Source organism: Sapajus apella, unplaced genomic scaffold (assembly GCF_009761245.1).
Source record: "Sapajus apella isolate SASKATOON/1434 unplaced genomic scaffold, GSC_monkey_1.0 scaffold21, whole genome shotgun sequence".
Taxonomy (NCBI): Eukaryota; Metazoa; Chordata; class Mammalia; order Primates; family Cebidae; genus Sapajus; species Sapajus apella.
In genome coordinates, this window is record NW_022436961.1 from 25,950,523 (window position 1) to 25,970,247 (window position 19,725).

At 47.9% G+C, this 19,725-nt stretch overlaps 1 protein-coding gene across 1 annotated transcript in view; it reads right to left on the minus strand.

Annotated features, from left to right (window-relative positions):
- Positions 1 to 19,725, minus strand: part of LOXL2 (lysyl oxidase like 2) — a 93,829-nt gene that overhangs the window by 57,978 nt on the left and 16,126 nt on the right. Inside the window, exons 2-3 of the mRNA XM_032288535.1 lie at positions 9,920 to 10,357; positions 1,646 to 1,821 (exon numbers count right to left, since the gene is read on the minus strand). Of these exons, the coding sequence (XP_032144426.1) occupies positions 1,646 to 1,821; positions 9,920 to 10,274 (531 nt within the window). The 5' untranslated portion in view covers positions 10,275 to 10,357. The remainder of the gene's footprint in view (positions 1 to 1,645; positions 1,822 to 9,919; positions 10,358 to 19,725) is intronic.

Sequence of the window (19,725 nt, forward strand, 5' to 3'; positions counted from 1 at the left end):
TCATCGCCTTTCTTCTGCATTAGTGCTGGGGTCAACAGGAGGCTGAAGCACAGCGAAGGTTCCTTGGCCTGGATTTGGGGCAGATCCCACAATCCCTTGGGGGCGATGTCCAACATGTTCCTTGAGGAAAGGAGTGTTAGTTACCAACTCCTCCTGTCCTAAGCCCCACAAATGTTGCCCAGAAGAGTAATGTAGGCCAGGTGTGGTAACTCACACCTGTAATCCCAGCACTCTGGGAGGCCGAGCCAGGCGGATCACCTGAGACTGGGAGTTTGAGACCAGCCTGATCAACATGGAGAAACGCCGTCTTTATGAAACATACAAAAATTAGCTGGGCATGGTGATACACTCCTGTAATCCCAGCTACTCAGGAGGCTGAGGCAGGAGAATCACTTGAACCCAGGAAGCAGAGGCTGCAATGAGCTGAGATCGCACCATTGCACTCCAGCCTGGGCAACAAGAGTAAAACTCCATCTCAAAAAAAAAAAAAAAAGAGTAATGTAGTAAGTGTGTGTTAATTTAATTGTTTGGGTAAAGAATTTGCTGGAAAGCTAACCCTGAAATTTAGCCATAAATGTAGAAAGGTCATAAGCCCTGTTGACCATTTACAAAAGCTGAAATGGTCATTCTGGCAACATAAGAATCATCTGGGGCCGCTTAAAGAAAAACAACCTGGTCCCATAGCAGGAGATTCTCGGTCAGTAGGTCAGGGAGGAGGCCCCAGTACCTGCATTTGTGAAGTGATGCCGATCCTCAGCCACACAGGCCAGCGGTAGCCAGCTTCCAGACGGCCCCAGCCATCCTACCTGTGCCACCCCTTGTGCAATCTCCTCCCACACTCTACCAGGGCTAGTCCGTGTGATCCACAGAATACAGCAGAAAAGATGGCGTATCACTTCCAAGATTAGGGTATGAAACATGACTTCCACGTGTGCTTTCTCGCACTCTCCTTTGGCTCATTCACTCTGAAGGAAGACAACTACCATGTAACGAGGCCGCTCAGCAGCCTATGGAGGGGCCACATAGAGGCGAACAGAGGGCTGCAGTCTACAGCTAGCAAGAAACCACAGCCTGCCAACAACCATAGGACCTCACGTGGGAGGGGACCTTCCAGATCCCATTCACAGCCCGAATGCAACACCATGAGATGCCCTGAGCAGAATCAAGTAGCTAAGCCCCTCCTCAATTCCCGATTCTCAGAAACTGGGTGAGGTAATAAAGACTCATTGTTTTAAGCTGCAAAATCTGGGGGCAATTTGTTATGCAGCAACTGATAACTAATACATTTTCCCACCCAAAGGGCAAGCTCCTGAACATGGCACAGCAGGTGTTTCACGCCCATCTTTCCAGCTTTAGTTCACTCTACTCCCAGAGGCACTCCACCTGAGATCATGCTCTGCTTATCCCAGCCCAACCTTCACACCTCTGTGCCTCTGCCCAGCCTGTTCCTTGTGCCTGGAATGCCTTTCCCCATGGATGGGATTCCCGTCTCCAGAAATCCTTCCCTAAACTGCCGCTGCATCTAATCCCATTGGGTTAGGTAACTCCTGCTCACACATACTTTTGAAATCAATACGGAAAAAGCAAGTTGCATGGAGGAGGAATAACGTTTGCATGAAGCGGACATCGAGAGCACATGACTTGCCTCTATCTGGTTGATCAACGAATTGTCAAATTTGAACCCAGGAATCCTTTTGTCACTGCACACCACACCGACGTCCTCCGTGTGCTTGCAGTCGGTGACGCCCCAGCCATTGGAGGAGCACGCTGCAAGTGTCGCCTCCTTGCCGGTACAGTGGAGATTGTCCAACCAGATGGGCCCTGAGGAGGCACAGGAGAGAAACCAAGCTCTGTATCAATGCAGGTCTGAGACTTTGTGGGGCAACAGTGTCTTATATGGAAAGAGAGTTTGTCTCTAATTTTGGCAGCTGTGTGTGGCCATCACTTAATTTTTATTATCTTATGATACTGTACACAGCTCTGGACCACCTGGATCCCCACACCACAGGAATCAGCTGACGCGATCTGGGGATGTGGCGGGTTAACATGATTAGGACAGAAATTAGACTTAAGCCCAGAAGTCGCACGGGATAGTGGAAAGAGTGGGGCATGGGGTACCAAGCTGGGTTCGAGTTCTCGTTCAGCCATTTGGCTGTAGGATCTTGGTTAAGGGCCCTTTGGCTTGTCAGTAGAGCACAGCTAACAATGACACTTCAGCTGCACAGCTGCATGCAGATGAGAGACACTATGAAGCACGTGCCTAGTTCACTGCTGGCCACGGTAGCTAAAAAATAGTGATGATGATAGAGATGATGATGACGTTTTAGTGACACTGATTATAGCACTAGCCAGTCTCACCTTCTATCCGTAGCAGAGGCTGAACTTGGACTCCTCAGGGAAAAACTAAACTCTCTTGCCACTGAAGGTATAAGGTTTTTTTTTTTTTTTTCTTTTTTTGTGAGACCGAGTCTTGCTCTGTTGCCAGACTGGAGTGCAGTGGTGCGACCTCAGCTCACTGCAACCTCCACCTCTGGGATTCAAGCAATTCCCCTGCCTCCACCTCCCAAGTAGCTGGGACTACAGGCACGCACCACCACACCTGGCTAATCTTCGTATTTTTAGTAAAGACGGGGTTTCACCATGTTGGCCAGGATAGACTCAATCACCTGACCTCATGATCCACCCACCTTGGCCTCCCAAAGTGCTGGGATTACAGGTGTAAGCCACTGCGCCCGGCCTGGTTTGAGGTTTTTAAGGCATTTTCACATGTAGCATCTCCTTGGTTTTCCTATACTGTACCAAGGGGATGAGGTGACATGAGTATCCCACCGCCCCTTGAGCCCAGAAGCCTGTGCCGTGACTTCCTGTCCAGTGCTCTTCTCACTTCCCAATGTTTCCCATCACTGACTCAGAGACAGCCCAGCCAGACTGGCCCACAGAGCCACCTCGTCATGTTCCAGAGGCTGCCATGGGACTGTGCTTACCTTTTTTTTTCCTTTTTAACCTCACTTGCACTAAGTGAGAATTCAGTGTGCAAAGTGCTGGAGGGTGAACCACAGTGAATCACCACCTCATACCCTTAGGGTGGCCACTATCAAAAAAAAAAAAAAAAAAAAAAAAAACGGCAGTGCTGGCGAGGATGTGGAAATTAGAACCCATGTGCACTGCTGATGGGAATGCAAAATGGTGCAGCTGCTATAGAGAACAGCATGGTGAGCCAGGCACGGTGGCTCACGCCTGTAATACCAGCACTTTTAGGAGACCGAGGCGGGTGGATCACCTGAGGTCAGGAGCTCGAGACCAACCTGACCAACATGCTAAAACCCTGTCTGTACTAAAAGTACAAAAATTAGCCAGGTGTGGTGGTGCATGCCTGTAATCCCAGCTACTCAGGAGGCTGAGGCAGGAGAATCACTTGAACCCAGGAGGCAGAGGTTGTAGTGAGCGGAGATCGCACCACTGCACTCCAGCGGTGGACCTCATCTCACTCTGGCTGGGTGACAAAGTGAGACGAAATGAAAGAAAGGAAAGGGAAGGAGAAAGGGAAGGAGGAGAGAGGAGAGGAAAGGAAGGTTGTTTCCTTAAAAAATAAAAAATTACCATATGATCCAGTAAAGAATTGAAAACAGAGTTCCTAAGAGATATTAGCACCCCTGTGTTTATAACAACATTATTCAAAATAGCCAAGAGGTGGAAGCAATGCAAGTGTCCACCAACAAAACGTGGTCTATCCATACAATGGAATATTAGCCTTCAAAAGGAAGAAAACACTGAAACCTGCTGCAATATGGATGATTCATGAAGACATTATGCTGAGTGAAATAAGCCAGTCCCAAAAGACAAATCTTATATGGGGTATCTAGAGGAGTCAAATTGACTGAAACAGAAAGTAGAATGGTGGCTGCCATGGCCTGGCATGAGAAAGAAATGAGGAGGGTTGTTTAATTGGTACAGAGTTTCGGTTTTGCAAGATGGCAAAGTCCTGGAGATGACGGTGATGACAGCTGCACCACGGCGTGGACATATGTAACACTACTGAACTGTACACTGAAAAAGGTCGGCCGGGTGTGGTGGATCACACCTGTAATTCCAGCACTTTGGGGGGCCGAGGCAGGCGGATCACAAGGTTAGGAGATCGAGCACATCATGGCTAACACGGTGAAACCCATCTCTACTGAAAATACAAAAAATTAGCTGGGCAAGGTAGTGTGCACTTGTAGTCCCAGCTACTTGGAAGGCTGAGGCAGGAGAATCGCTTGAACCCAGGAGGCGGAGGTTGCAGTAAGCCAAGATCGCGCCCCTGCACTCTAGCCTGGGCGACAGCACGAGACTCTGTCTCAAAAAAAAAAAAAAAAAATGTTTAAGGCTGGGCTGGGCATAGCTCATGTGTGTAATCTCAACACTTTGGGAGGCCAAGGTGGGAGGATCACTTGACCTCAGGAGTTTGAGGCCAGCCTGGATAACATAGTGAGACCTCATCGCTACTAAAAACCAAAACATTTAGCTGGGCACAGTGGTGCGTGCCTATAGTCCCAACTATTCAGGAGGCCGAGGTGGGAGAATTGCTTGAGCCCAGAAGGTTGAGGCTGCAGTGAGCTGTGATTGTGCCATTGCACTCCAGCCTGGGTGACCGTGAGACCCTTTCTCCGAAGAAAAAATAGTTAAGGTAGCAAGTTTTATGTGGTGCACGTTTTGCCACAATTAAAAATTTTATAAAGCGCTAGAGGGTTTTCAAATAGTGATTTTTAAAAGTGCCACTGCAAAATGAAAGAAAACAAAACTAAACCTCTCATTTTTCTCACAGCTCCTTTTAGGAGTCTACAGAGTAGCAGCCAGAGACAAACAAACCTGAGTTCAAGTTCCATCTGCCACGTACTGGGCCACTGTATAACGCGGTCAACGGCTTCAACACCTGCTTCGCATTTCTAGAGCCAAAATAATGATGCTGAGCAAACAGGTTGCCATGGAGACTTGATGAGGTAAGGTATGTGCCTGGTACACTTTCAACCTCCCTTTCCCCTTCCTTCTTCCAGTCAGAAAAGCAATGAATTCTACTGCTTCCATGATGCAAGAGAAAAACAAAAACATTCCCATTGGAGAGATTAGAAAACCAAGGAGAGAAACAGAGGCTCTTCAAGGTCGAGAAGGACCCCGGGCCAGTCTCCCGACGTGCAGGCCCCGCTGAAACATGTCTGCTCTCATGGCTGCCGGACAGGACTCAAAGGAGAGCACTTCAGATCCATTGTGGAGAACAAAGGGCTTATTGAAAACATCTGGGCTGAGGTTTTCCAACTGGCTTCTCAATTTGGGCTGGTTTCCAAGCAGTCAAGCTTCACTGAAACATAGACTCCCTAATCAATTGCCGTCTCAACAACAAACCGATGTTTGTCTTGCTAAGTACTAGCAACGGAAAGGACCCTCCACGTTCTAAGCGGAACATTCTGTTGCAGAGCTGTGCAAGTGTCACAGATGGTGAAAAGCAGTGGCACCCTATTCTGTGTGCAGTGAGAGAAACCCCCCTCGCTAAGGACCTGGAAATCGACCAGTGCATCATCAAAGGAACTGAGAAGAGCTGCAAACCAGAGACCCTACGGAGCCTGCCCCAAAGAGCTTCTCTCTTATGAACCTTGCAAAGGTCCCCAACAATCTTCCACGGACCCCTTCCTCACATGCTTGGTCAGTTTCTACTTACAAGGCGGGTATGTAAATTTGTACTTAGCCCAAGACAGTATCACCATGCATGGTATACTCATTTGGCCTCATTTCATGACAACACTTTTCGTGTTGGTTTTTTTGAGACAGTGTCTCACTGTTACCCAGGCTGGAGGGCAGCGGTACAATCAAAGCTCACTGAAACCTCCACCTCCCAGGTTCAAGTGATTCTCCCACCTCAGCCTTCCAAGTAGCTGGGACTACAGGCGCATGCCACCATGACCGGCTAATTTTTGTATTGTTTTGGTAGAGACAGAGCTTCACCATGTTAGCCAGGCTGATCTCGAACTCCTGATCTCAAACGATCCACCTGCCTCAGCCTCCCAAAGTGCTGGGATTACAGGCATAAACCACTCAACAGGGCCCCTCTTTTTTTTTCTCTATATACTTAGTGCTCATTAACTAGACTACTCTGACAACCAGCTCTGACTCCAAAACCAAGGTGTTTCTAGGCACAGTCCAGATGCCTCCTCAGAGCTGCCAAGAGAGCCGTGTCCTTGGGACGCAAGATGAGAGTCAAAACTTTGGACACAAGAAAGCCATTCAATCAGAAGCCAAATTTTATCTTACTCTTTTCTTTCCAATGCCTCTCCCGATGAAAGAAGAGATATATACACAAGTTAACAGATCATTAGGAAGATAAAAATCATAAATGAAATTCAGTTGGAATGTGAGAGCTCAGGGCAACGGAAATTATTCAAGTTAGAATCTGTGGGGTCGAGACCAGGTGCGGTGGGTCAGCCTGTAATCCCAGCACTTTGGGAGGCTGAGTTTGGGAGGCTGGGTGGTCGGATCACTTGAGGCCAGGAGTTTGAGACCGGCCTGGCCAACATGGCAAAACCCCGTCTCTACTAAAAATACAAAAAAAAAAAAAAAAAAAAATTCAGCTGGGCCTGGTTGCACACACCTATAATCCCAGCTACTTGGGAGGCTGAGATGGGAGGATCACTTGAACCCAGGAGGCGGAGATCGCAGTGAGCCAAGATTCCACCGCTGCACTCCAGCCTGGGTGATAAAGCAAGACTCTGTCTCAAAAAAAAAAAAAAAAAAAGAAAAGAAAAGAAAAATATCTGTGTGGTCACTAGGTGGTTATTGCTGGCTTCATCGCTCTGGTCTAAAGAATAAGGGATGTGAATGGGAATAGGTTCAGCCTCCTGATTCTGAAGACAGGGGAAGGAGAGCAACCACCTTAGCTTCTGCTTGCTGTTCCCTGACCAGGGTTTGGGAAACAAGACAGCTGCCCCCTCCAGAACTCCCTAAAAGGGCCCATGGTTTGTGTGAGCTCAGAGATGCTTTAGGAGAACCATCTGCGGACAGGCCGGGCTGGAAAATCCAGGACGTCCCTGGTGCCCTCCCTGGTTGCATTACTCTTAGCCTGAACTCCAGGGGAGCTTGAGGAGTCCTGGGGGGCAGCCTTATCCACAGAGTCTGACCTGCACGTTGAGCCCCTCCGGAGCAAGCCCTGGGCATTGGCCATGTTCTGTGTTCACTATACCTAGATCTGTTTCTGCCAACTGTTTTTCCTATTCTGCCAAATTACAATGAATCGATCAGCTAATATTTACTGAGTGCCCACCATGTACCCAGGGATAAAGATCTGGATTGATGCTGGCGAAATTCAAATACATTTAAATGTAAAAGGTCTCTCATGTCGTAAACCAAGTACCACTTCACATAAGCAGCTAAACTTGTAAAACTGGGAACACAAGACAGTGTTCCTTTTTTTTTTTATTTTTTTTTTTTTAATGCATCTGTTTCTTCCTGTCCTCTCTTTGACATTATTTCTTTTACAATCCTTGATGGTTTCCATGTCCACCAAGATGACCTTTCCAGTGCTCCTGCTCTCTTCATTAATACTCCTCCTCTCTCAGGGACTGCGCTCCATCCTGCTCTAGCTGTGTCCTATGGTCAAAGCTCAGGTCTCTCATTAGCAGAGACTGCACCCTTTCATCTCCATTTCACCCCTCCTGCGCTGCAACCATAGCTCCTTCCATCTTTTAGTAAACTTCTTGAATCTCCATCTGAACAGAGACCCACAATCCATTGATCACAGCGACTATGCACAATCCAACTTCTCCACGTATTACCACCCTCCTTACCCAGCACAGACTCCACGGACCCTGATTTTAACTGTTCCCTTTCCTATTCCCTCCACTCCTTGGAACTTTTCAGTCTTCATCATGCTTGGATGGCCAAGTCCCACCTCAGTAAAAACCTGCCCCTACTACTCCATGCCTACTCCTGACAGGGAAAAACCATAGCCCCTTGTCTGACAACAGGTTAAGTTTAAAATTTACGTTGACATAAAATTGTCACTGGAAAAACACCTAGTCATTGGAAACCATACTGACCAATCAGTATGGCTGGTCACTTACTGTGCCCCCTGTCAAAGATAATGAGCATGGGAAAGCCTGGAACAGAAAACGTGAATCTGAGGTTACCCTGGATCGCTCAGCCAGCCAGATCAACAGAGACGTGGAAACATCAGACGTTTGTCTAAAGAAAACAGGAAGTGGGCTCTAAAGTCTGGCATTTGCTAACTTCACTGCTGTGGCTCTCATCGCCTCTAGGGAGCCCAGAGGGAGCTGCAGAGAACATTCTACTCTGTGCCGTCTCCTGAGTGAGTCACCGCAACAGGAAATGTTCATTTGCATGGAGGTGAGATGCGTATGAGACGGGAGTTCCTTTCTCCTATAATTTCTAGAAAAATGGAAATAAAAGTTGGAAGGAAGAATAATATCAATTTCAATGACTCCCAAACCTGTCACTTTGCAGGTTTCCAAAAGTGACAGAATCCTGGGCTCCAGCCCAGACCTTTTAAACCAGTTTATGGGGGGCTGAGGTCTTCTATATTCTGTATTTGGAGCTCCCTTGGGCGATTCTTATGCAGTCAGCGTGGCATTAACCCTTTAGTCCAGGACAGGAGTGTGGGCATCTCTGTTTTAGTCCAGGAGCCAGACCTGCGCTGAGCATGAGCTGCAGCTCACCCCAAGGGGTCAGGGGTGGGAGCTTCCTGTGCCTGGCTGACCCAGAGATGGGAAGCTCTTAGCGCCTGGAAACATTTTTAAAAAGAAACAGTGCCCTGCACTCTTATGTCTTTCCTATGTGGGAACATACACTGCCAGGGTTTCAGGATTTCTTAGAAATCCCAACTTCCAGATGGGGAAAAATGAGGCTGGAGAAGGTATGTGTCTTCCTACAAAGTGTGGTGTCAGGGGTCAGCACAGACTCATCTCTAGGTTCAGGACTTCAAACTTGTCCTGCCACAAAGCTCTTAAAACAATTTTTTTTTCTTTTGAGACAGAGTCTAACTGTCACCCAGGCTGGAGTTCAGTGCTGCGATCTTGGCTCACTGCAGCCTCTACCTCCCGGGTTCAAGCGACTCTTGTGCCTCAGCCTCCTGAGTGGCTGGGATTACAGACACTTGCCACCATGCCCAGCTAATTTCTCTGTTTTTAGTAGAGACAGGGTTTCATCATATTGGCCAGGATGGTCTCGAACTCCTGACCTCAAGTGATCAGCCCGCCTCGGCCTCCTAAAGTGCTGGGATTACAGGTGTGAGCCACCATACCCAGCCAGCTCTTAAAACAATTTTAAAAAATAAAATAATAAATTTGAACCTCCCAAGGGAGGAAAGACTAGGCTAACCAATGGTGAAAAACCCAAAACATCTCTGTTCCTATCGTGACCAAGCTCACAAGAGCAGGTTAGTGTTAAAAGATGAACTCTACATCCAGGAAGGTGGGGAGCGTCAGCGAACTCTAGCATGTGGGAGCCTTTGTGGGGAAGAGCAAGAGGCTTTCCTAACAGGAACGATTGGGAATAAAGTGCCGCTCCCCTGGGCTGATGCAGCCCCCAGGCAGAGCACACTGCGTGGAGGGAGGGGCACAGTGCGATTTCACCCCTACCTGGGGTCACCAACTGTTCTGGTTTTCCCAGGATGTGAGACTTTCTGTGCTAAAGCCAGAAAAGTCCTGGGCAAATCAGTATAGTCACTTACTGTGCCCCTCCTAAAGACTCCTTCCCTCTTGCCTTCCTGCAGGGTGCAGCCTACGTGGGCACAGAAGGATGCCAGTCCCCAGATGGGGCATCACCAGGAGTTTACACTTCGTAGTGCGTACAGCTTCCTGTCCCAGGCTGCCCTCAGGGAAGGCTGCTCCGAGCCTTGCCAGTGACAGCAGTCAGATCCAAAGCACAGAGCCTTTACCTTCCCCCTTGCCGTAGGAGGAGCTGGCGGTCCAGGACTTGGCCTCCACGTAGCCCAGCTCCCGGCAGACGACGTGGGCAGCGTGGATGGAGAAGTCGTCATCGCACACGGTGCCCCACTGGCCATCATAGTATACCTCCACCCGGCCCTCGCTGTGCTTCCTCTTCTGCCCGGCCAGGCGCAGCTGAATCTTGGCCACGTTGGCAGGGACCTGGGGCTGGTGATACTCAGGAGCTGGCTGCTGGAAGTACTCAGGGTAGTAGGGCCAGCTGTCATACTGTGCCAGGCTCAGGGGGGACAGGAGGGCCAGCATCGCCAGGCAGCTGCAGAGGTGGTAGCACAGAGGCCTCTCCATCCCAGTCTTTGGGCTGAGGATTCCACAAAGGGGCCCTGAGCAGCTGGGAGGGACAGGCAGGGTACAGAAGCAGCAGCAGTTTTCTGGAAGAGAGGAGAGATGCGTTAGGTTAGGAAGATGGGGCTACGGAGACCTACAAAAAGAACCAGCAATTTCATACCCTTGGCTTAGTATGGAAAACTCGTCCATTCTCGACACCAATCCAGCCCCACTCCTACCTTCCATTTCCACCAGGCAGGGCTAGGAGTTCCCACCTCCTTTACCCACCGCCTTCCCATCTCTCTGTAATGCTTTTTCCAGTAGAGTTCCTGGCAGGGAACAGATCACACTCCAACTTAATTTGAGGAGAGAGAGAGAGACAGAGAGAGACAGAGAGAGAGAGAGAGAGAGAGAGAGAGAGAGAGAGAGAGTGTATGTATGTATATGTGTGTGTGTGTGTGTGTGTGCGCGCGCGCGCGCGCAGAAACAGTCTCACTCCGTTGCCAGGCTGGAGTGCAATGGCGCGATCTCAGCTCACTGCAACCTCTGCCTCCCAGGTTCAAGCGATTCCCCTGCCTCAGCCTCCTGTGTAGCTGGGACTACAGGCCCCCACCACTATGCCCAGCTAATTTTTGTACTTTTGGTAGAGACGGGGTTTCACAACGTTGGCCAGGATGGTCTCCATCACTTGACCTTGTGATCTGCCCACCTCGGCCTCCCAACGTGCTGGGGTTACCGGCATCAGCCACTGCACCCCACCTCAGGAGAGTTTTTTAAGACTACGGACATGCAGGCAGTTCTGCAGAACTAACAGAGGCTGGTGTCACACCCCAGGGCTGGCAACTCAGCGGGGGTTCACCCTAGGCTTGAAGGGAGCCTGGGGGTGAGAACCGGAGGGTGGCAGAGGGAGCTCTCTCTTAGGAGCTGCGCCTTCACTGGAGGGTCTCAGAACCAGCCCACAGCAATGCGGGGATGCAGGAAGGGGAATAAATACTGGACTTCCTCTCCTCCCATCTTTGACCCTTCCTGGTGCCTCCTATTAAGCAAACCGAGCCCCCTCCAACTTGGAGCCTCCGTCAAGGGAGCCCATTGAGGGAGACCGCGTGGACCAGCCTCCTGGAACACGGGGGCTGGTGGAGAAGGAGGGCAGCAAGTCTGAAGGGGCAAGGGCAGGATACTCAACACACCCACCCTCGATTAAATGAATGGCTCCCCAAAGCACTACAGGGCATTTGCTAGATGAATTCTAATTTTCCCATCAGCACTGAGGACTGCAATGCTAAATGAATTTTAAAATCCTTAAGGTTGGCCGGGCGCAGTGGCTCACACCTATAATCCCAGCACTTTGGGAGGCCAAGGTGGGTGGATCATGAGATCAGGAGTTCAAGACCAGCCTGGCCAGCACGGTGAAACACTGTTTCTACTAAAAACACAAAAATTAGCCGGGTACGGTGGCAGGTGCCTGTAATCCCAGCTACTTGCGAGGCTGAGACAGGAAAGTCGCTTGAACCTGGTGGATGGAGGTTGCAGTGAGCTGAGATTGTGCCACTGCACTTCAACCTGGGTGACAAAGTGAGAGTCCCTCTCAAAAAAAAAAAAAAAAAAGAGCCTCAAGGTCATGGTCACCATATCTGATGGAGCCTACCTCCAAGAATTCCTGAGTGAAATCACAGAGCCAGAGACCTTGTGTATCTTGGTTCTTCCGTATTTCAGAGAAAGACGGAGACTATCTTAAAAGGGCTGCTTGCTTTCTTGTCAAGAAAGATGCAGGCACCCAAACCAGGAAGAGCAGGTGGAAACTCGGTGGGGGGCATAAGGTATTTTATTTTAACCCTGTACAGAGGAGTAGGCTAATCATATTCCTTAGGTCATGGCACACTACCTTTGAGGAAGGACTGGATAACTCTCCTGTAGTCAGAGCAGTCCAGAGCTGCCCATGGAGGGATGATCTGCCTTGAAGAGAGGCAGTTCCATGTCTGTTGGGTGACCAGCAGCACCCAGTGCCCCAAAGAGGATGCTGGGCTGTAGATGTTAGAGCTTGGGGGACAGTCAGAACTGAGGATTCTGGAAAGCTTTCCGACGTCGCCAGAGAGCCAGTCATCCTCATTCTATGACTCACAAACAAGGCCAGAAAGTCACGGACGGTTCCTGTGATAGCCCCTGACCAGCTACCAACATACAGCTTGGCCCCCTAGTGATGTGGGTCCGAGGGAATCAGTGTCCCGGCCACGCATCAGTCCCATCGAAGCACATTTGCATCCTCAAGCTTACCTACGTCTCACAAGAACCTTGGAGAATACAAGAGGCAGGTATTATCAGGCTTCTTATTTTACAACAAAATCAAGAACGAGAGAGGATTGGAGATTTTGTATCAGCCTGGATACAAAAGCCTTTATGATGTGGCACGTGCCTACCTTCCCTGCTTCGACAGTGTCTCTCTTCCCTCACTCCAGCCCTGCCCATGGCACACGTCCCATCATATCAGCCTACACCAGCTTCAGTTTTTGCTACCTAGAACAATGAGCCCCCGTCCCCTCCCCTCCAAATGGCAAGTGACATAATTCCTCCTGATCTTCACGGAGACCTTCCCCGGTCCACCTATCGGATTGAATGTCTTTCTGATTCCCTTTGCGTCACATTTTGCTTGTGCTTTATAACGTTGTCATGTCTGGCTCTGACACCGGACCCTCAGCCACAAGGGGCAGAAACCACCTCTTTGTCATTTCTGCTCAGCAACACATCTGCCTCTGGATGTGGCAGGCTAGTTTGTAGTAGATAAAGCTTCCTGCCAAGAACAACTAGAAAAGGAAGGTTAAATACTAAAAACATATGTCTGAAGACACGGGAAAGCTACCGAGGCAGTAAGGACTAAAGGAGTCAAGAATCCAGAGAGATGGGAAGGGCACTGAGGTGAGGCTCACGTATGTCTCTGCTTTTCCCTGGAAGACACTGGCCAGTTCTCAACAGGGTGAGAAGCTTAGCAAAGCTGCAGGCGTCTCCAGGGATGGGGGAAACTGGGGGGATTCAGAATCTGCCAAAGATGAAGGGATCTGTTCAACAGCTCTGGGCTTTCTGACGCATTCCTGAAAAGCTGCACTCTAGAAGCTGGGGCATAGGAAGGTCTGACATTCCCATAAATGGAATCCCAGAGAAGAGGAGAGACAGGATGTGAGGACGTGCAGAGGATAAACAATGGAAGAAATAATGGCCTAGAATTTTCCAGAACTGACAAAAGATATCACGCCCACACAGTGTAATTTACAAGGAAAACCACATCTGGGCACATCAAAATCCAGCTGCAGAGAACAAAAGACAGGAAGAAAAAGCTTAAACACAGTCAGGGTGGAAAAGCTGCATTACCTTAGAGCAGCAGAAAGGCTAACAGCTGGCCCCTCGGCACAAACAAGGAGGCAAGATGTTAACAGCAGAACATTTGCAAAGGACTGAAAAAAGCAAGTCTGCCTAGAATCTGCGCCCTGTGAAGAGAATGGAGGTAAAATAAGGACATTCCAGATAAAACAGGAGCAAATCTCTCACCAGAATATCCACAAGATGGAAATGCTACAGGGAATTCTTCAGGCTAAAGGAAAAGTCATCCCAGATGTCAGTAAGGAGGCGTAGGAAGGAATGAAAGGTATGAGGTGGGAAATGATGCAGGGAAATCTAACTGAAGATCAGGTGTGTAAAACAGTAAAAATGTCTCGTGGGGTTTAAAATATATGGATTATTAAACAGGCATGGCAACCATAGCACAAAAGGCAGGAGGGCCTTAAATGGAGTTCAAGTGGTTTAAGGTTCTTGTGTCGTCTGGGAAGTAGTAACAGTGCTATTTTCAACTAGACTTTAGCAAGTCTAACAGATGCATGTTGTCATCTTTATGGGAATCATCGTAAGAACCACATACTAAAAGAAAAGCAGAACTGACAGGTTAATAAGGGGGGGAAATGGTACAATTAAAAATACTTGGTTAATCCAAAACTGAAGCAATAAAACAGAGAAAAGGTAGCATAAAACAACTGTTACAAATAGAAAAAATACTAGATGGTGGATTTAAACTCCAATACATCAGTAATAACATTAGATAAAATAAATACAATTAAAAGGCAAAGATCATCAGAATGAATATAACAAAACAATCCAGCTCTTTCTTTCCTTTTTTGATGGAGTCTTGCTCTGCTGCCCAGGCTAGAGTGTGCAGTGGCGTGATCTCAGCTCACTGTAACCTCCACCTCCTGGGTTCAAGCGATTCTCCTGCCTTAGCCCCGAGTTGCTGGGATTACAGGAGCGCACCACTACGCCTGGCTAATTGTTGTGTTTTTAGTAGAGACAAGGGTTCACCGTGTTGGCCAGAATGGTCTCAAAGTCCTGACCTCAAGTGATCCACCTGCCTTGGCCTCCCCAAGTGCTGGGATTACACGTGTGAGCTACCATGCCCAGCCTAATCCAGCTTTTTAATTCTTACAAGAGACAGAAAGGCTTAATGTAAAAGGATGGAAACAGATATACCATATATACATTACTCATGGGAAAGCTGTACCAAGTCAGATAAAGCTGACCTTAAGACAAGAAACAAAAAGGGACAGTTTACAATAATGAAAGTCCATCCACAGAGAAGATATAACGCTTCCAGATGTGTATGCCTAGCTTTAATATACATAAAAGAAATATTGGCGGAACTAAAAGGAAAAAAACAGACAAATTCATAATCATAATGGGAGATTTTTACACACCTCTGTCAGTAACGGATGGAAGAAAGAAAAATTCTGGCAATGAAGATGTGAATGACATAATTACCACACTTAACCTAATTTACAAGTTTCTATAAGCTGTACTCAGCAACTGCAGAAGGCAGCTATGCTTCAGAGACACATGGAAGACATTATGATACAACATATTCAGATACTATGACATTATTCAGAATATGCCGACTACAGCAGAATTCAGCTATAAACCACTAATAAAAGAACAAGTAGAAAATCCCTGAATATTTGGGAATGATGGATTAGGAAGTCTATTATCATGCATCTCCATCCAGCTCACAGTACCAAACTGATTTATTCATTCAACAAACACATTCGATGAGCTCCTATTATACCGTAGGCCCTGCTGTGAATAGAGGTCTTTCCCATGGAGCTGACCACCTAGCTGGAATTCACCTACAAGGCATCAATGTCCGTTCATGGACTGAACTACCTGAACCAGAGGGACCTAACTTTGAATTCAGGAAGGTTTTCGTCTTCTGTCCTGCCTTTTTTTGAGAAGGGTCTTTCTACGTCACCCAGGCTGGAGTGCAGTAGTGTGATCAGAGCTCACCGCAGCCTCAACCTCCCGAGCCCAAGCAACGTTCTACTTAGCTGCCTGTGTAGCTGGAGCCACAGGCACATGCCACGATGCCTAGCTAGGTTTTTTTCTTTTTTTTTTTTTTAATTAATATTGAGTTAGCCATAATTTATCAGGGGGAGAGAACAGGGGTTTTTCAGTTTTTAATGTTTTAATTTATCCTCATCTTGTGGAAATTAAAGACAGAAAGCCAATGAATTGCCAAAGGTCACACAGAAAAAATAGCACATAAAAGTAAGAAAGTAAAGGCCAGGCTTGGTGGTTCGTGCCTGTAATCCCAACACTTTGGGAGGCCAAGGCGGGCAGATCACGTGAGGTCAGGAGTTCGAGGCCAGCCTGAGCAGCAGACACTGCTCTCAACACTCTAGTGTTTTAATCCACTTGATGTGGTAGGCATCATTATCCTTGGGAGGAAACTGAGGCACAGAGAAGTTTGAGAAGTTGCCTAAGGTTGCGTTGACAGTAAGTGCAAGCCATGATCTGAAGGCAGTGGCGGGCTGACCTGGGCTCTGTCTCCACCACAAAGCTCTACTGCCCCCCACCTGGCTCTGTCTCCCTCCCAGGCCTTCCCACTCTCATCCCCCAAGGGCTTCAGACATTTCCAGAAACTCTAATCCCATCCCAGAAAGAAATTTTAAAAAATATGTGGTCTTGCAACATTTTAAAAGGTATCTTAATCTCTGGATTTGTATATGTGTACACTGCTCCACCTATTTTCCTGGATTCTCCAACCTGTGGTGATGCTTTAGTATTCAGCTCCTAAATCTTTCCCAGAATAGTGCTCCTGAATTTTTGGCCTCCTTTGTAGGGTCTTCTCCTAATCCCGCCTCTGGGGGGATTGTAACTTATTAAACCCAACTGCTTTTCTCTTCTTTTAAAAATTACTTTTTTTTTTTTTTTTGAGACGGAGTTTCACTCATGTTACCCAGGCTGGAGTGCAATGGCGCGATCTCGGCTCACCGCAACCTCCGCCTTCCCGGTTCAGGCAATTCTCCTGCCTCAGCCTCCTGAGTAGCTGGGATTACAGGCACGCACCACCATGCCCAGCTAATGTTTTGTATTTTTAGTAGAGACGGGGTTTCACCATGTTGACCAGGATGGTCTCAATCTCTTGACCTCGTGATCCACCCGCCTCGGCCTCCCACAGTGCTGGGATTACAGGCTTGAGCCACCGCGCCCGGCCTTTAAAAATTACTCTTAAGGTTTTTTCACTTTTTATAGTGAAAGTTACACAAGCTGTCATAAAAATCTGGAAAATGCAAACAAGTAAAAGGAAGAAAATAAGGGCTGGGCATGGTGGCTGATGCCTGTAATCCCAGCACTTTGGGAGGCCAAGGAGGGTGGATCACTTGAGGTCAGGAGTTCGAGACCAGACATGGCAAAACCCCGTTTCTACTAAAAATACAAAAATTAGCTGGGAGTGGTGGTGAGTGCCTGTAATCCCAGCTACTCGGGAGGCTGAGGCAGGAGAATTGCTTGAACCTGGGAGGTGGAGGTTGCAGTGAGCCAAGATCGTGCCACTGCACTCCAAAGAGAAAGAGAGAGACTCCGTCTCAAAAAATTTAATACAATGAAGAAAATAACTGGCAATACGATTGTAGGGTGGGGGGTAACCATTTTCAAAACTGTCATAAACCTCTCCAGTCTTTTCTTTGTACACATTTCCTTTTAAAAATTGGAATCATTTTCTACACTATTGCGTTGTAAACTGCTTTTCACACTGAACAGCATATTACAAACACTATGCCTTATGGAATATTCTTTCACAAGACTTTTTACATAGTATTCAATCTTATAGACACATAATAATCAAGTTTCTAAATTTTTTTTACTGCTGTGAACACTGTCAGAATGAATATCCTTGCAGCTGAAACTTGGCACAATCTTGGGATAAATTCCTAAAAGTGAAATTGCTGGGCCAAAGGGTCTGTACAAAATCAACACTTTTGCAAAACTACATGAACTGCCTTCCAGAAAAACTGTGCCAATTGAAACCTCTGCCAGCAGTACGTAGGTTCCCCCCAAACCTCAAAAAACTCGGGCTATGACCATGTTTTCAAACTTTCCTCCATCTGATAAGCAAAAAAAAGTATTCTGTTTTAACAAGCCTTCTTTCTATTAGGAGGGAGGCAGAGTTTTTTTTCTTCCCTTGCCCCAAGCTTATTGGCCACCTGTGTTTCTTTTTTGGAGACTAAGTCTTCCTGCCTGACACCCCCTTTTGTATTGAGCTTTTCCCTTGTTGCTTTGTAAGATTCACTTTTCACACTGGTCTTTCAACCTCAGGGAGGAAACACTGCCAGGCGTTCTGGGTAACAACGCTGCCTCCTGTAGGTCAGAATGGGGACAGCGAGGCTGTGCCAGCCTCCATGGGCACCAACATCCCCTCCCTCTGCTTACACTGCTCACACAGGTGGGTGTTATAGGTGAACGGGCGCCCGCCTGGGCCCCCAAGCCTAGCACAGCACCTGGTGCATGATAGGGGCTTAATTAAGATGGGCTGGATAATAACAGGGTATGTATGCATGGCTCCCAGTAGACCTCTCATTCCTGGGAAAGACAGTGGAGGGGACCAGGTGAACCACAGCCCTGCTGATGATGCTGGAGAGAGGCACAATGTCATTTATCAAGAGCTGAGAACTCCCAACAGAGCTGCAATGAACACAGGCAGAAGTGCCGAGATGATAGTTAGGCTGGCACAATGGGTGGGCTCCATTATACACAACAAACCATGTCCACCTTTTCAGTTTTGATCTCTGTGAAGTAGACACATTCTGGCCTGTGATAAAGTGCCATCACCGAATGAACACAGTGACAAAGCAGAGGAGAAACTTGCTGACTTGATCCTGTCTCCCAAGAGGTGGGAGCCCTATCCTGGGGCTCTACAGAACCGCCGAAGTCCTGAAACTCTTAAGTGAACAAGACTATTATTGTGAGCTGAACTGTCTCTCTCTGCCCTGCTCTGGTCAGTCTGTCTAGGACCTGAACCCCTTTCTCTTGAAACCCTGCTCCAGCATCAGTGGTCCTGATTCTGCTGCTAGAACTCCATAATGCTTCCTGCCTGGACCTCTCAAGACTGCCTGACAATGCTCTTCTCTGGGATGGGCCATTCTCTCTACCTGCTGTGTCTGCTGGAGGCGATGACACCCGATTAGCATGGCTGAACCCGTCCCAAACACCTGCTCCCACCCTCAAATCCGTGTTTACTCTGGGCCCTGACTTGTGCAGGGCTGCTCTACCCACACTCAGCTGATGGGACCTGGTGGTAGTCTAGTACCTGACAAGCCTCTCTGTAGTGGTTTTAAACAAGCTCAACCCTATGACCCTAGGTCAAAGGGCGAGTAGAATAGGACCCCTGGCATTCCCCTCTTCCACTGTGGGGCCCCTCCTGCCTCTCTGTGACCCTCCTCCTGGAACTTACTGGGACCACTATTTCCCTAGAGAGCTGATGTTGGGTGTCTTGGAATCAGAACATAGTGTCTGAATCCTGCCTTCCCCACTTCCTAGCTATATTACGAGCCTCAATTGCTTCTTCCAAATATAGAAATCACCTGTGTGTGTGTAATGGTGGTTAAATGAAATAACGTGAAGATCCCTAGCACACAGCATCGACTCTTGTTAATTTTCTTTTTATCTTCCTTTGAATCCAGAACCTCTGATTGTGGAGCTCTGTGCTTCATACTCAATAAATATTGACCGAGTGAATAAACAAATTTCTATTCAAATATTCACATCCTATCAACACTACCTTTTCCCTCTGACCTAATTACATTGGAAAGCAAGCTGACAAATTCATTCCTTGTCATTTATCATATTAAGACATTTAATAGGCCGGGCACGGTGGCTCACGCCTGTAATCCCAGCACTTTGGGAGGCCGAGGCGGGTGGATCACGAGGTCAAGAGATCGAGACCATCCTGGTCAACATGGTGAAACCCCGTCTCTACTAAAAATACAAAAAATTAGCTGGGCATGGTGGCGCGTGCCTGTAATCCCAGCTACTCAGGAGGCTGAGGCAGGAGAATTGCCTGAACCCAGGAGGCGGAGGTTGCGGTGAGCCGAGATTGCGCCATTGCACTCCAGCCTGGGTAACATGAGTGAAACTCGGTCTCAAAAAAAAAAAAAAAAAAAAAAAA